We start from the raw sequence: 17,780 nt of genomic DNA on the forward strand, positions 1-17,780 counted from the left end.
AAACGATGAACCACTGAATGAGAAGTTGTATCTAAACTTTACTGTATATGCCAAGAAACTCTTACACATCGAGGTCATAATAAAACGGAAGTTTGAGTCAGACAAGCAACATCACACTTAAGGAAAACTAAAGTACCTTTATTCTGCAGACTTTCTTTCCAAGCGTGGGAGACTTGGAATAAAGCATCACTGATTGTTTCTACACATCTAAATGACTTCTGAGGGATTTGAAAGAAGGAACAAGCGAAGGTGTTCAGCCCACATGTGATTTATTTCACATCCGTAACACTTTCATGCGGGAAGTGTGGGCGGAGAGAGAGAGACAGACGTGCAGACATCCAGCAAAGAAAGTGGATTAAAACAGGCCGTAATACCTCCAACAGACGTTCATGGATTTCCTGGTTCGCATTAAGATCTGAACGGACCCCAGTGGTAGAGATTAAGCTAAGGAAGAGACTGTCAATTTAGATTAAAATGAATCACTAACACATGTTATCGTTTCCTCATGTATAAATGAATTCCCTAATTGAATGATGTTAGTAACCAAGGACTTTATTTTGGTCTTTTTCTATGCATTTACAAAGGTTGTCTTATTATATACACACAATAACGGAATGCTGAAATTAGCCATTTGACAAAGTGAACCTTAAAATAACCTACCTTAAAATATGTATAAATGAAATCTGTATTTAAAAATCCCTTTCATTTTAAAGTGGCATTAAATCAAGTGTCAAGCACCAGTGGCCACGCTTCAAACAATGCGTAAACGAGAGATAAAGAAAAACTGAAGTGTGCAGTTGTTGACTTAAAATAAACACATTAAAGAAGACACTTCAAACTGTAAAGTAGCAGGAGGCTGCTCCACTCTAAAAACTTACAAGATGTCTGTGAAAACACAGGAAGTGTCCTAAAGAATCGTGTCATCTCAACACAATGCTACCTTTTAAAGGTCTGGGCGGGGTGCTCATGTCTGGCCATCTGAATACCTGTCCGGGTCCCTTTTCCTGACCCGTGGAAGTTAACTTTTATGACCCTATCCGGGGAGAAAATGCAAGGTTTGATGGGTGTGGAGGGCACTTAAATGTACACAAGCTGTCCTTGAAGGTGAATGACAAGATGGTGGAGCAGAACCTTTCATCCATGACTTCAAAGTTGGTGAGAAACTGGGGGAAACTCATCGGTGGGACTATGTGGTTCAACCCAAAGCAGTACACATGACATCTTTCTATCTTGTAAATCCAATGGCATACAATATATTATAAGAATGCCATGAATCACAGAATGTCAAATGTGCATTTCAAGGATTTATGAAGGGAAATGCAAAAACATCCAATAAATATATGTCATTGGCAGTCAATGTCCCTATAGCGATTTTTTTTAGATCTCATGGTGGCATCTAGAACTTGTTGTGTGTTGCTGTCCCAACTTCACTTCACCACGACTCCTCCCATCCGAGGGCCTCTCACATCTGCTTCACTATCTCTTGAGCAATTCTCAGAGGCCAATCCACCCTCTATGAAGGATGGCCTTCACAATCAGATTGTTTGTTGAGCAATGTCTGGCACTATTGCTGGTGGCTTTGTATCTGTCTTGACTAGTCATACAGACCACCAAAAATCCAGCTGATAGGCTGAGTAGTCTTAATGGTCTAATGGTCTCAAGGGAAGAACAACAACCACTGAAATTAACTTGCCACTCGAGTTGGTATTCTGGTTTAGCTTATCAATATGAAATCTGCATGTGTGGTGAAGAAGTGGGAATTTAACCATCAACCTTACCATTTAATTAAACGCGTTACTGGTCCATTTTATGAAGAAAATGATAATAACAAGCACACAAAAAAAAATTCTTGGCAGCATTTTAGTCGAACACATAGTCATTATTAATTACTTGCCTATTCATTTATTATTTATCATTCCTACATAAAATGTAGTCCGCTTTCACATTTAACTATTAATGATAAAGGAAGGATGAAGGTTGAAAAATCTTATTTATTTACCTTACTTATCTTATTTTGAAGCACTTGATGCACATGGAATTAATCTTGGTTGAAATGTTCACTCAAAACAGTACAATATTCATGAAAACTGCCGCAGACACATTCTTGCAGAAAACCATGTATAGAATTGACCTGCTGCACCATGAAATCAACCACATAACAAATATTCCTCGATCAATAGGCAACCAACTTAGCTGCTTAATGTAGCCAAGCTAACAAGCCTCCATCAAACTACGCACCTTCAGCGGTGACCATGGGTCTAAGCTGTTCTCACGGGTCTCACAATTCCAGCATTGGCCTAATTATTCACTCAGATCTGTGTCACAAGTGGCCAAAGTCAGCTGGTGGCAGACAGAGAATGGAGCATCGACAAGATCCTGGGGGCATGTGGTGTTTTCCTTGGACAGCGAGTGAGGAGGGATTCAAGATTATTGTCTGTCCGGCGGCATTCCCTTCCAGCTCACACTGCTAACCAAGGAGACTCGTCAGTGTGTGGACTGGAAATTAGTGGAAAGAAAGAACTCACAATACATGATGATATGCAGGCCGTTGAGTCAGGACAGTCATTTCAATAGCCCATGAGCTGGACGGTGTGTTCAAGTCTGAGACACGATTTACCATTCTATAACAGTACGGGAGAAAAGCTATGAAAGAAAAGACATTCAAGTCGCCATTGCTAAATTGTTGGGTTGCATTTTCCCAAAAAACATTTTATCTGATCATGACAATAATCATATTAAAATCGACCTTTGTTTGAACAGCTTTATATTTTGGATGAATGTAAAGAACACGTCAGTGTCTGCTTCCTCGTCCGACCTGAGAGAGAGGAAAGGGAAAAGGTCCCTCAATAAAAACATCCAAACGTTTATTTCATGGATGAGGATTCTCCAAATATTTGAAGGAATCCATAACCAATCGGTGGGTCAACAACATGTTTTATTACTCCGAAAACAGAAATAGATTTAATCATTCACAGATTTATCTAGTAGCACACTGGTTCCCAAACCTTTTTTCTTTCCAGAAAACATACTGTGAAGTTCGATTTGAATGGCTTCATCAAAGTGAATGTTACAGAGCAATGAAAATAGGGGGAGCTATGGGTAAAAAAGATTGCATGAAAATGTGACAAAAAATGAATGAGAGCTCACATTTTTTTGCTTTAAACTAGGGACATAAAGTCGTCTCTCTCCTGCAGTAATTGCACGTGGAGAGAAATAACCATGCTCACTTTCAAATATTGAAGAAATCAGACGTTTAATTTTCATGTCAAATACAAGACAGTGCCAGATTTCAAGTGACAGGTGCCAACTGTATTTCACCACACTATTCCAGCAAAGCCTTTTGCAGTGCTATGCTCTCATCTTATTCGTCGGTTTGGAATTTTCTTTTTTGTCTTTTCCCCTGAGTGGGGGGCCACAAGGACCAACCCAGCTTTCAGTTTTGCAAATTTAATGCTTTAACAGAATCAGGAAATAGACAGCTGACTCAAGAGCGCATGGTAGAAACTAAGCATTTGGTGGCTTCACTGTGCTTTTATCTGAATCCCTTTATCTGAAGAAATATTCCTTAGTTAATCACTACATTTGGCAGAAAAGGAACATATTTTTATCATTGGTTTTGTTGAGTGTGTTTGCGTGTGTGTGTGTTTGTGGCCTTGTTTTCTAGTTTCTGACAAACAAAGCACCATTCAACCATGGGGTAAATGTAAGGACACTTCTGACACAGCAAGAAAATAAGAGATATTCTGAGAACACAGAAGTGGTATTGTTGTGTTTGTGCTGACCTAAATTAGGACACAACAGATTAAGCCTTTCCTAGTGGGAAATTTCCATTGCTGCTTGAAAATAACAATGGAGGAAAATATCTACAGTTTTATTACTGAATTAATCATAACGTTCCATCCATATTGTCCTTTACATTCAGGTTAAAAGAGAGGCGTTAAATGTGCTTGTTTGAACACTGTAAATTGTCCTTTTTGAGTGTCTTCTGTTTAGACCATATGTGGAGCGTCAGTCAGGTGAGGAAACTTTGCATCATCTATTGACACAGTGCACCACAATGAACCTCTTCAACTGTGGTGGTGTCTTTTGAAAAATGGTCCGACTCATTTTGTCAGACGTGGTTTGTTACTAGCGTCCTCTCTCTTTTGTTGTTCTTCAATGATGTATAAAACGTCTGGTAAGTGGCAAGCCTCTTAAAGTTGAGCCGTGAGGACCCCCTAAGCTTCACCCCACCCTCCAACACAAACACACCTCAGTTATTTTTTTTTTTAAGGACACACACAGAAGCCTCGGGCGAGAGTTTCAAGGGTGGGGACCTGAGTGGTCTGGCTTGCCCCCAGGGTAAGCATGGATAGCAGTACAAAATGTAAAACAAGCCACTGCCCTGTAACGTACAAGAACACCAAATGTTTCAATTGACGTTTTTGCTAATGTTTCATGGAACATTCTCATGGACCCAACTGGAGCATTACCTGGGGGTGTTCACACTTGAAACAATGGCTAATGAACAAGAACGGGAAACCACTCAAGAGTGCTAATGGACAGATACATCTGGCAAAAGGATGCAGCCGTTTAAAACAGACAGAAATAGTGCTCCAGCATGCAGCAATCTTGAAGCAGCTCTTTAAACAGCTGTAGACAAGTTGAAGCCTGTGAGATGACTGGGGAGGGACGTATGCCTCTAGACTAACACTGAACCTCTTACTACTGAGCCAGAAACACGAGGATCTAATCCAATCCTGTAAATCACAATCAAATTAGTATTGCACGGACCACAAGCCCAGCATCCAGTTTAATCACCCGCGCTTACAAGAATGCACAAGAGGTCAAAGAGTTGGTCTCAGCTTGTCCATAAAATATTTGAAGGAACTGACTCTGGATTAATAAGTAGCCAAGAGGTTAGTCACAGATTTATCAGAAGGAAACATTTGTATAGAAGCTCAAATAAATGAACCACACAGTCACACAGTGACTCTTGAAACAGTAAATTTCAATTGTGTCACAGAAAATATTACTGGAGGCTCAACACCAGATTAGCATGCACAATTCTGTTAATTTAACAAAGCACATTGTACAGATCAAATGTAAAATAAAGTGCAAAAGCTGAGGGATAGGATGAATGATAAAGGTTGACCAATTGACACAAAAAATATTCTTTGGATCACAAATAGGGGTGTAACTGTATACATCCTCAGTTTGCATGTCGACTGATCCAAGTACACTCTGAACTTAAGGGCTTTAATCGGTGTTCCCACAGTGTCCGCAAAGTGAATGCACACAACAGACCACAAGTGGAATAGCAACCAAAACAAATCTGGAAACTGTACGATCAACCCGCAATGCGTCTTTTGCGTCAAGACTTCGATACGTGTAGCGAGTAATGTGGCGGGTGTTGTGAAGTGTACACCAAGGCATGCTAAGGTGTTGGTCATGGATTATTTCCAGGTTTAAGCAGCAGCGAAACACAACAGAGCTTCTTAACTCTCGCACTGTTGAAATACCTTTAAATACCCCCCACAGAGGGTTTGTTCACACATACAGAAGAGTGACGTCACTGTAATGTTATGCAACAACAGGAGCACTGAGACACACAAATGTATAATACTGTGCGAGGAGGCGGCTGTGTATGATCTCTCCATTAGTGGAACTGGTCTCCAACGTCCATGAATCATTTTGAGCTTAAATATTGGTTCAATAAAACATTTTGGTTAAAAGTTTAAGAATTATTTTTATTTATGAATTTATTCATTTACTCCCCCGAGGAAGTTTTTTTGGATGGATTAGACTGTTTTCAATGCAAAATTAAACGAAACATGTCCATGCCTAGACGAACTGTATGAAACTGTATGAAAATGCATCGCTTTAAAACTGAAGACCATACGGAACCAAACTATGAGTCTTTTTTTTCCCAATTTTTGTCGCTGTATCAATGCGCCCACTTTATTATTAAAACAGTGGGGGTGGAATGACACAGAGGCTGCAGAATGAGACCTATTATCAGGAAATGTGGCTGCTCTGGTGTGAACTACTCCCTCAGTATGCGCTAGGTAACTTTTGTGGAGTGTTATCAGTATTGTTGCTATAAAGGTACAGCTGCAGAAAGAGTTGGCCTCATAGTATCGCTGCACCTGCTTCTTCAACGTGATAAGTAAGAACTGCAAAACCTTTTTTTCCCCAACAAATGCAGAGATATTCAATTCATCACTACTTCTCCCCAGACTGTCACATTTCCTGCAGCACATTTAATAGCCTGCTGTTGCTTGATGGCTCCTTAAGTCCAAAGTACAATCACAGTCGCTCTCATGCTCATATCTAATAAAATAGAGGCCCACCTTTTTTTTCACCGTGTAGACCGTCGTGGGCTATCAACATTCTTCAGATTCCCCTGTCAGTCAAGCAGGACAATTTACTGACTGACCATTTTACAACCTCAAGGAAACGCTCCAAACCAAAAAGCTCCAGATTACCGTCAGATTAATGATAAGGCTTCAGCATTTACTTAAATATGTGAGGTAGGGTGGTTGATCTTTGAAATGGTGGCTCGGTGAACCACATCTATGGGACTTCTTTATACTGTGCTGCAGATAAATGTATGGAGACTCAATGCAGACAAAATTAAAAGTGAAATGAGTTTCCATGTTACTGTCTGTAATTTACACCTCCTGTAATTTCAGAATCAGATTAGAACCTGTGTTGCCCAGCAAATGCCGTTTTCCTGTACTTAAAGCACCATAAAACCAAAGCTTTGGACAAACCTTTGATTTTTTTTAAAGACGCCCATTCCTGTCAGACTCAAAGGATAGTTTGGATCACTTCCGGAGATAAGAAAATGAACAGATACGCAAACTTGATTTATATTATTGTCTGGCTAATAAGGTTTTTTACACCATTTTATTTTAAAACAATAAAAATAAAATTCAGATTAAGATATTTTACTTCTTTCGTTTCAGATATTTTGTAAATTATTATAACATAACATTGTTTGTGATGTGAGGCACAATGCCACGAACAAGTATCTTTGGTGAATCATTTGATACCCCACAAAATCATCATGAAAATCAAGTATAAAAAATAAATTCAACAATGAAGTCCGGTAGCTAACCCCTACTCCCAACCAGCATGTTCTGTCTAAGTGACACACTGCCTGCCGTCAGTAAATGCCAAAGAAGACCAAACATACTTGTGTCAACATGTGTAGATGTGTCACATTTGGATACAAAAATTAGTGTATTTGTATTAGACGTTAGTATTAGTATTTGACCTATTAGGAGCAAGAATCCATTTCATCTTGGCTTTCTCCTAGACATCTCTTTCAGGTCACAGAAAAAATATTGTACCACAGCTCTTCAATACATGCATATAGTCACTCTAGCAAACAAACCAAATCATGTGTTAGTAATCTTAAAGGATGTTATAAATTTATTTCTATGTGCAAGTGTGGAGCAGTGCTCTTTCTTGCACATATATGCAACTGTGATGTGTCCAAATTCCTGCTCTCTAGTCTGAGTCCAGTGCTGAGATTGTCCACTACGTGGGAGGAAACAATGGAGCACTCACACCAGTCAAGCAAACTATTTTGGCAGTGTACAGTGGCTCAGTATGAGGATCCATTTACGATGTGGGTTAATGTAATTTAAATATGTTTGGAAAATCCCATGCTCTCCCTTGTAATATAGACTATTTACAATGATTGATGGGATTTTTCCCCACAGGAGTCTGTGATATTTCAAGGTTTATTGCTGCTGTTATGGATCAATTAATGTTATGATGACGCTCCTAAATTTAAAGGCCCACAGGCAGATTTTTTTTTTCAGCTTCTGTTAAATGTTTCAACTCTGAACTTGCATGCATTGACTTGCAAGTGAGGAATGTCAATACAATATCAAAGAAAAAATAAAATTATAATTGAATTAAATTATGATTTTGCTTGAATTAAATGTTTATAGATATAAAAAAAGGAAACTTCAACCACATTTTGGAGCCAGTCGACTCTTTGACAGGGAGATAAACTTTTCAGCCTCTGAGGAACACCTTCAAACATCCCCCAGTCAATCATATTGGTCAGCTTATACTTCACCTTCGCCTGACACTGTAATCCCCTTTAATGAACGGAGACAATGGCAGGACGGGTATGACGTGATGCTTGCGTCCACATCAGAGGGCCCCAGGGATACAGTAGATGAAGAGAAGTGAGTGCTACAAAGAGGGCTTTCATCAACAAGACAATATCAGGGCTGTCAATTAGTAGGGGGCAGATTGGGGTCCATGTTGCGCCAGCATTCATTGTTCCCCGTCTGGGCACTTCAGCAGAAAAAGCTCACAGGTCATGCCTCTTCCTCTGATTCAGCTTAAACCAAGCAAAGGCATGTTATAATCCGCGTGATGGGGCTTTGGAAGCTGTTACACCAACTTGATCTAAAACAAGTGAACTGAATGAACTGGTTCAGAAATATTTTGACCCCCCAGGGGACATTTGTGACTTAAAACGAGGCTGGCATTTAAGAAGCAAGCATTACATAGCCATGCAATGTTTGACCGTCTGAAACGAATGTAGAAAGTCAAATATATTTGGATACAAATCACAAAATACGAGAAGAAAATACTCTCCAAGTCACGAGGTTAATGTAAACGCAGCATGCCCAGCCAGGAGTCTTCAGGTATTCTGACTGCAGGGCAACTTTTTGGAGTGAGCTCATCATGTTTCTAAGAATCACAGTTAGACACAGTTGTATCAACATGCAGGATGACGACAAAGGCAGTTGCAAGACTACTACTTTCATCCACTGTCCACAGATTATTTGTTGTTATTTGTAATCATTTCTCACAAATCCCAAACAGTCGAAATGTAAGTCACAATGGCTTCTGTAATGGAGTAAACTTAAATGTACTTCGATAATAATTTCAGACATATTAGCCATTTTGAAGTAATCTCTAGCTAACATATTACATATTAATAAATGCTCAGACATTTGAATCATTGGTTAAAAACTGTCTGATTTTTGTGTTTTTTTTTAAGATATTCATTAGAATTAAATTCAAGACTTAAGGGCCATATCAGGGCTGCAAACTTCACTTTATGAAGCCAGAAAATTTTAATACAATTTACTGTAAAGAGCACCAAATCTAAATCACCAACAAAGCATCATGAGTAAAGATTAGGTTAAAGCTTTACCATCCTTAAAAGTGGGGATTATAAATGTCAGCGATTCATCCAAAAATCATCCGAACAAAATGCTGCAAGGAATAGGAATTTGAAAAAAAAGATGGGAAAGCAGATGAATGGCTGTGCTTCAAGTAGAAAACTGTTGCCAGCGTTATGAAGGCATTTTGAAACTAACCTCAGAGAAGCCTGAAAAAGCCCTTAAATCGGATTCTGTTCTAACTACTGAGTCATGTTTGATATCATGTACAAACTATTCTGTTTTAAAGCTTCTTGATTTGATGGCTCAGATCTGCCCCTAAAACAGCACACTGTAGTCAGCCCAAACTATTGGACTCATCAATCGTCTTTCGTCTTTCAACAACAATTTGTGACAGGAAACATGAAGCTATTCAAGCGCTACTTGACAAGACCAAATAACAAGGTTGCACAGCGGCGCTGTGAAACCACAGGGTTCTGTTTACCCTGCCCATAAATTGGTTTCATTAGTTGCTTCAAATGTCCAAACAATGACAAAGAAACTACATCAGTACACAAACAGTTTTTTTTCTCCTCTACCTCCAGATACGTAAATATCCCATAGTTGGCTTACAGTCCTTAAAACCTCTCAATGGATGGCACTGTGCCACCCAGCTTGCTACATGAATCAAGTGAATAGAGGGCGCCCTTTGTTGTCTGCAAGCTCATGATTCACACCACAATTAGCCGCTTTCAACTTATGAGCAAGTGAGGCAGTATCTTAGGAGAGAGATCCAGCACCAGCTCACCTGGTATCTATGACGACACCACAACCAAGAAAGCACTCCAAACAGTACATGCAGCAGGAACTTAAGTCAACATATGATAGCTGGACAGTAGATGCTGTGATGTTTTGGCACATATGTGAAGACATTCTTTCCTCTGGACAACGACTATTTTGAATATTTATTTAAACATTTTAAACATTATTCCATCATGAGACTTGTTTAACTGCAAATAATAACGTCTTAGTTCAATAGCTTTCGTGACTTGCATAACAACAGAATAACCTTCCTGGTGGATCAATGATATTGTATGTAGTCAAGTGTGTAGTTTGGCTAAAATTACAGCCTCAAATGAGCTGGGATTCTACTTGAGGAACTTGTGCCTCACCTAAAATTCAATCCATTCATTTTGACTTTTTTGTTACGCTTCAGATTATGGCAGATGTGTTACTATAAATACACTACTTATTTGTATGCGTATAAGCAGCATATTACCAAGCAATTAGTAATTGTGAAGCGCTTATTAGCATCTAGTTTTTGCCTCTGTATAATTCCCATTAGAATGTTCAACCAAGGTCACCTCTAAACAACACCACAATTACTGACTATTAACAAGTTTGTGAAAGGTTCATTTGTGTTCCCCATTCTAAAGAGTAACCAATACATTGGAATCACACTTCATTTAAACATAGTAGTGTTTAAGGGTTAACACCAGAATGAAAGTTGAAGTTTAAGCTGCAAAACAAGATTGATAATTCATGAATTAGTATGTACTTATCAGAGCATTTGTGTCAAGACAGAAGGCACTTCAATGTTGCTTGGAGAAAGTATTCAGCATTGCACTGAAAACTACTTTGTTTATAAACTTCTCACCAGGTACAGTAAGGGAAATGGCACGTCATGCAATGCCAAACTTCAACCATGTCCATCTTCCGGTGTATAAAAGTGGAGGACTCAGCAAATCCCTCTTTTGTCACAGAAGCTCTCGGCTTGATGGTAATCTCCCCGTCCCACGGGATTCTCTTCAATTCCTCAATTCACAGCCCCATGGTGTGAGATTTGTGAGGGGTTAAAAAGAGGAGTGCCTACAGACATGGTGGCTCTTGAGCGATGGGTGAATGAGTGGAATTCAAGGATGCTCTGAAAAGCGGCCGGCACGTCATGAGAGTCAATCAGGAGATAAGGAGACGTGGAGAGCAAAAGAGAGAGGGATAAAAAGGTAAAGTGAAGTTTGGAAACACACAATGGCATGCCTAAAAGGGGCCTCATGAAATCCTGAGCAGTCTATTCATACAATTAAAATAAGCAATGGGCGCTGGCTGGTGCTGTATTGACCACTATATTGGACTTTTAAATATATATACATATTGGAGCTGATTTTCCACTTCAAATAGAGCCGCAACCATCATTTTATATGCTCAGAAAAGACTTTGATGAAGAGTGGGGACGTCATGGTATAGATTTCTTTGTGCATGAAAATGTGAACGGTACAGCTTCGATTTCATGAGTCCTTGTGTTAGCAAGCTGTCAGGCAGGACAAGAGAACACTCCCTTGTGGTGCGGACAGAAGCAGAGTGCCAGGTAGGGAGATCCAGTTTCCACTGTTACAGCCCAGTACACCTCTGTGGTGGAAAAATCTGCACCTGGTGGCCATGGAAACCAGAGTCCTGCCAAGCCTTCAGACACACTGACCACATGGATGCGAAGAAGTGAAAAGCTATTGTCTACAAGGTTTCATAAAGCTTTTCTTTTTTTTTGCAATGGTCCTCTGGGTGGTCGACGGGTCCAAAAAACAACAGCTGAATTGGGGTACAGTGCATCACTGAAAGTCTGTTGTGCTCAGCAGTGACCCAAATCCACCTGCAGTCTTTGCAAGCTTGCTCCAACATGCACAGCTTTATGCAACAAATTACAAATATAAAATTCCATAGATGTAAAAGCAGCTTTGCCCACAGAAGCTTTTTTTTCCCTATCAATAATCCAAAAAGATGTTTTCAAGGTTGTTCAAACAACTTTCCCACATTGTATTATTTGCAGAAATTATTACAAGTATTAAGGCTGGGAAAGACAAGCAAATAAGTGAGGGTTTCACCGCAAACAGGAAAGAGTTGCTGAGAGGTAAGAGGGTTCTCAGTATACCATTAGCAAGCAAGATGGCTGGGTGTACAGAACCACAGACCCTTCAAATGCTCTTCTCCTGGAACACAGGCAGTAATTATGGCATGCCTCTGTATTTTGACACTGTCAACCTGGCATTTTGACATCAGGGACAGCATGAGAGGACAGCCGAGCGCACCTGAAACACTTTGGTGGGAGCACATAAAAATACAAATAACAGCTGTCAACAAAAAGAAGTCTATGGTATGCTCTGGACGGGATGATGAGAAAGGAAAAGAAATATATAAAATATACAAGCCGGCATCTTTGTTATTGTGTCCGAAAAAAAAAAAACAATTACTTGTTGACGTATTTGAACTGAAAAGTTCTCAACTAATCTACTCAACTACTCAATTCATGTTTGATTTGTGCCACACAAAAAGTGTATTTGGAATTAAGCTACTGAGGTTTTAACTCGGTCGTGTCAAACCGACACAAAAAGGTTAAACACAGTACGTCACGGAAAAAACAAAGATTGGCAGTCCTTTAACATTTTGAGGCAACTATTTGTTTTTTAAGCTCCGGAGGCGGTTTAGAAAAACTTGGCGGGTCAGTGTTGGCCCCTGGGCCATGAGTTTGACAGATGCTTTCATGTATTGTTACTGATACAGCAATAGCGTCTAAATATCCACCGGGTGTGACGCTGAAGTAGAAGTACTCATGTCTTTGTCCTGTAATTGATGAAATCGCAGGCAAAATCTACACAGGCATCTCTAATGTTCTTGTTATTGCAGTAACGGAAATAGATTCCTTAACAGCACTGGTTGAACAGTGCAAGCAAAGACATATCATATCTCATCTTTTTGATGTGGTTTAAACCTTCCGCATCTGGAAGAGATTTGGGTGTTCGGTGTCGGCTTGAATGCAAAACGGTAGAAAATGGTGTAAATGGAGTCCACACATGAAACACAGCATTCGGTTATCTCACAAAAACATATTAAATTGGCATACATGCGGCGCTGGAAACAGGAGAACAGTGTTTTCTCTGTGTGTCATCTCATTGAGACGGTGTGTGAAGAGGCAGCGGTGATCCTGAAATGTAGATGTCCCACACAGATAAACAACTGTTCGGAATCACTGCAGGATACAGATGGACTAAATTAGGTTACCGAAGCAGGATATCTTCACTGTGGTTTTCAAACAGAGACACATCCTCATTTACATAAACAACACCAAACCTTGATTTCCTTTTCAGTCTCTGCACTGACTGTTGAGACGATATATAAACAGAGCTGTGCTGTGTTTCTGTGTGGTCCTGTTGTGTGCTTTATATGCCAGGTACGTCCCAAACTCTGTCTTTAAACATTGAACAAGACTTTGAAAAGAACAGGGACAACCTACTTGACTTAAATGTGAGAAACATGCAATGAACGTAGGAGAAATTGTGATCTGCTTGTGACATTTCTGCAGGGAGAAAAACAGACCACCTGATATCTAAAATGACCCACCACACAGCAGAGACCTACGGCACAAGTCAAGTGAACTAGACACTCACACACCACCTTCCTCACTGGGATAAGGACCTATTAAATGAAATGGTGGAGATGAAGCTTGAGGGCCTTGATATGTGGCACCTCCCGAGATGCCGATCGAGAAGTGGGTTTACTGACTAGAAAATCCAGGGATTAGACATCACAAGGTTCAGTGGGTGAACAGAATCCATGCACAGTCACTCCATTTATCCTGTTAGGAGCAGCGATGATCCCAACAGTGATACCAAAAAGGACTTCACCAGCGAGGATCATGAAATCACCTGGTAAATATTTGAATTAAAGACATGAATCACCAACAAACATTGGACAAACTAGCTTCCAGTGATTTGGCTTTAGTTACTTTAGCCAAAGGGTTGATTAATTAGACCCTCCAGACAACTAAACTTCAGGAATAAAAAGGACAAACATAATTAGGTTGAAGTATTTTCCCAGCAAGACCCAAGAGTCTGACTCACATTCCCTTCTACACAAACATCAGAGCTTTTGCAGCGCTGGAAGGAAGCAGATGTTTTCCTTCCAGTGTTTCAAGTATAGATGATGAGTCAACAGATGTTTGCCAGAGGATGCACCTACACGAGACCCCCTCACCATATATTATTATGACACAACTATAACCGAGTCAAGTTGCAGAACCTTCAGCCAGTAGAAGACATAAACTGAGCTTCATTCTCCAACAGGCAGGAAGCTAAGGGGGTCTTTTGGCGTTCACCACAAACTTTCTGACACTGACAGAATGATTCTGTCACAGCGTAACTTGAACACCACTTGAAATCCTTCAATGGTTTCAAGCAGAAACTGCTAAAATGTACAAGTAAATGAAAACAAAAGTTAGTCAAACTGTGCCTAAGTAGAGTCAACACAATTGTTTCAATGTAATTCATACAGTAAGTCTTTTCATTTGTGATCAGTGACATCTAAGAGAATTAATGATGAAAGATCTCTCAACATCAACAAGTCAGCCTCTCAAAAGCTACTTGATATCATCATGGGTGTCAACAGCCGGAGACTGGAAATATAATTAACTTCAGATGAACAGGACTCAACATTGAAATGGAATGGCTTGGCCATGACAGCCAACTTTTAGACTCAAGAACAGATATTTTACTATCACACAGTTATTGCAGTTGACAAGTCAGATTGTGCCACTCTGCCACAAGATGCCACAACAATGGATTGTGTTGAATTTAAGATTTGAATCTGGCTTCCACAATTGCATCAAAATACCTTAAATACATACTTAAGACTGGCAGTCATAAGGCCCACCAAAAACAAATATTTATGGTGGCCTTTACAAACAAATGAACACTGCAAACCTCACTTCAAGATGATCAAACATGACTCATACGAATGGAATGAAAAGGAAAGTTAAAATAGATGTCGCAACAATGCAACTTCCCAAAAACAATCTCCAAAAGCTTTTGTCGTTCACCACAGTTTAAAGACTTTCCCGTCCCTCCGACATGCTCCTGCTGGGACAAGAAGGAAAAGCAAAACCAGCTGTGATTTTTAATGTGGCATCTAATTCAGCCATTAAATGACCCAGCGGGGTGTCCCCTTACAGCCGTGCCCCTCCCCCTCTGTCCCTGTCCAGCTTCCTTCGGGCAAAACCACACCGGGTGCATGTCAAAGATCACATGACAATAGGGATTCCTGACCCCCACTGGGGGACTGGGAATGAATCAGACCTAATTCAACCATGTCGCATGCAGCCAAAGGCATCAGGCCTGAGCCCAAGTGGCAGGCCTTTTCAACAAGGACACACACAGACAGCATGACATTTGTGGGAATGTGTCTTGGGGATAGGTTGACTGAGGGTTGCCCCAAATCGATATGTAAGATCACATTTGGTCAACAGAATAGTTTAGTTCTAACCAGGATAAAAGAGAATAGGACACAGATTTGTACAGGGTCAGTAACCTTTACAGCACAAGGGTCTGGGAAATGGATCCCAGGTTATACTAATTCAGTGAATGTGTTCGGATTGCTGATGTTTGTGATTCATTTGAAACTCGAGTGCCTCCCTAACAGAAACAATCCCTCCCTGGTCCACTTTCTGTCCAACAAAGTTAGTGTAATGTAGACTATATTTAATAAAAGTAGCAAGTTGCTGAGTGTCTCTATTAACTGTTGGAGACAATCATTAAGCGACCTCAGGACAGCTGGAAGCATCCAGGATTACTGTCTTAGCTTGTCCTGCCTGCAGGGTTTTTCACAGACGAGAGCAACAAAAGTCTCAATGCTGAGCTATGGTCAATCACCATTACAAGCCTCTGGCTTCAGCTACTCACAAGGCAAACACACAAATACAACAGCTGTAAGAAACACAGGTCGGAGCTGAGACGATAGACACTTCGCCCTCTGGGCCATAACAGTGTCATTACAGCTGATTCAGACAGAGAATTCAGCAGAGAAGATGCACAGAACAAGGAGATGAGTCAATCACACATCTAGTCTCTGGCGGTGATGTTTGCTTGGATGTGTTTTCAATTAGATAGTTAAATAGAAGAACAAGCTGTTCCTGGTTCAGTCAAAATTGAAAAAATATGGCGTTTTAGCAAAGTTATTTAGAATTCGTTGTTGATTAATCGAATCACAGCAGCATAACTTCACATTTGTGTAAAATAGGTGTATAATAAGTTAATGTGATATAAATGTATATATTATATGTTTCAGCATTTTAACAGCTATCATCATTTAATACGTTCAGTGGTACTTTACAACTAAGCTGTATGATAACACATGAAGTCACATGTCAAAGATGAGATCAGTGTGGTCTTTATGAGTCAAGAGTAAGTTTTATCAGGTAGTTTGTGGGTTACATTTACTATAATGTATGTCACTTCCTGAAAACGAGCTCTATGGCATCGCTGTTTTTTTTTTTTTTACAGAGGTCAACAAGTGCATGCTAACCTGGCGAAATATGACATCCAATTACTCAGACTCATAAGACTAAATGTGATTTTTTTTATTTTTTTCAAATATAGCAACTGCACGTCAGTTTCAACATTATTCAAACTATTAGTTTATGTTGTGTTTTGTTCTTCAAATAATATTAAATAGACTCACTGCAAATGACAAACGATGTTTCAGCTGTTATCTAGAAGATAAATCGGTTTTGTTCTTACCTTGCCATTGCGATGCTGCCGGGGTGACAAGAACAAGGAGACAGCAAATGAAGCGTTCCAGTCCAGAGGAACACCTGCAGAGGTAGCAAGCAACCATTCATAACTTCACCACCCTCCTTCAAAACCTCCCAAAAATGCATTTAAAGTTCTCGCAAAGTACCTCATCTTCTCGTCTTTTCTGTGCGCTATCGAGAGGGGATTCTACATGGACTAGAGGCACCAGCAGCAAGTGTCCACGGTCCTCGGCTGCGCGACTCCCACAGCTGATGGAGGCAAGACGGAGCGTGGAGAGAGGTGACCTGCAGCAGCGGCTGCTGGCCACACCGACGGCCTCCCCCAGGTCCTAAAGAGAGTCCTTTCATCAGTCTCCGAGGCCACAAGAGGGCAAAAAAAATCACGATAATGAAAAAATGTAAAACCTAATTCAACCTGTCGTGATTTTCTGATATTTTTTAAAAAGCATTTTCATATTTATGTTTCTTTTTTTCTTTATTTTTTTTTTTTTGTGTGTGTCAAAACGCCACATGTCAATCAATCTGAGTTAGCACCAGGGAGCTGTTAGCTCTGTTAGCTATTTCTTAGCAGTATTGTTTTTCAGGAAGTCCCCAGCTAGCCACATCATTTGCCAGAAAACATTATAAATGGAGTGTATGAGCAGTTAAAGTGCCACTGTTCAACAGCTGCCTGCACTTACGCCACAGTAAAGGTAACGCTTGTACCGCATTTTTGTTGGGTGTTTTTGTTCTTAAATTAACAGATATATTGGTGACAACTTAACCGACATAATGCAGTGGCAACAAAATATTTATGATACGTGTTTGTTGCTATGTCAGTGAACATGGACGTTGTTTCCTCTTCAAACAGGAATGTGATTAACCGCAGTACCAATGACATGTACTCAATATGAAATTTATATATATATATATATATATATATATATATATATATATATATATATATATATATATATATATATTAGGGGTGTGATTTGATTTTAAAAAAATCCAATTAAAGAATTTTCCAGAAGCCACATTCTTCAATTTCAATGAATTTCGTACATTACTATCAAATAATGGACCCATACATACATTTAAACAACAAA

At 39.8% G+C, this 17,780-nt stretch overlaps 2 protein-coding genes across 3 annotated transcripts in view; one reads left to right on the plus strand and one right to left on the minus strand.

Moving 5' to 3' along the window:
• The window catches only part of col18a1a (collagen type XVIII alpha 1 chain a), a 61,733-nt gene extending 44,777 nt beyond the window's left edge, over positions 1 to 16,956 (minus strand). The window contains exons 1-2 of the mRNA XM_053877594.1: positions 16,839 to 16,956; positions 16,679 to 16,752 (exon numbers count right to left, since the gene is read on the minus strand). Coding sequence (XP_053733569.1) covers positions 16,679 to 16,752; positions 16,839 to 16,843 — 79 coding nt within the window. The 5' untranslated portion in view covers positions 16,844 to 16,956. The remainder of the gene's footprint in view (positions 1 to 16,678; positions 16,753 to 16,838) is intronic.
• A 312-nt stretch (positions 16,957 to 17,268) lies between these two features.
• Positions 17,269 to 17,780, plus strand: part of LOC128766495 (obscurin-like protein 1) — a 40,247-nt gene continuing 39,735 nt past the window's right edge. For both annotated transcript variants that reach the window (XM_053878213.1, XM_053878214.1), the window contains exon 1: positions 17,269 to 17,384. The gene's annotated coding sequence lies outside the window, so the exon portion shown is untranslated. The remainder of the gene's footprint in view (positions 17,385 to 17,780) is intronic.

Source organism: Synchiropus splendidus, chromosome 10 (assembly GCF_027744825.2).
Source record: "Synchiropus splendidus isolate RoL2022-P1 chromosome 10, RoL_Sspl_1.0, whole genome shotgun sequence".
Taxonomy (NCBI): domain Eukaryota; kingdom Metazoa; phylum Chordata; class Actinopteri; order Syngnathiformes; family Callionymidae; genus Synchiropus; species Synchiropus splendidus.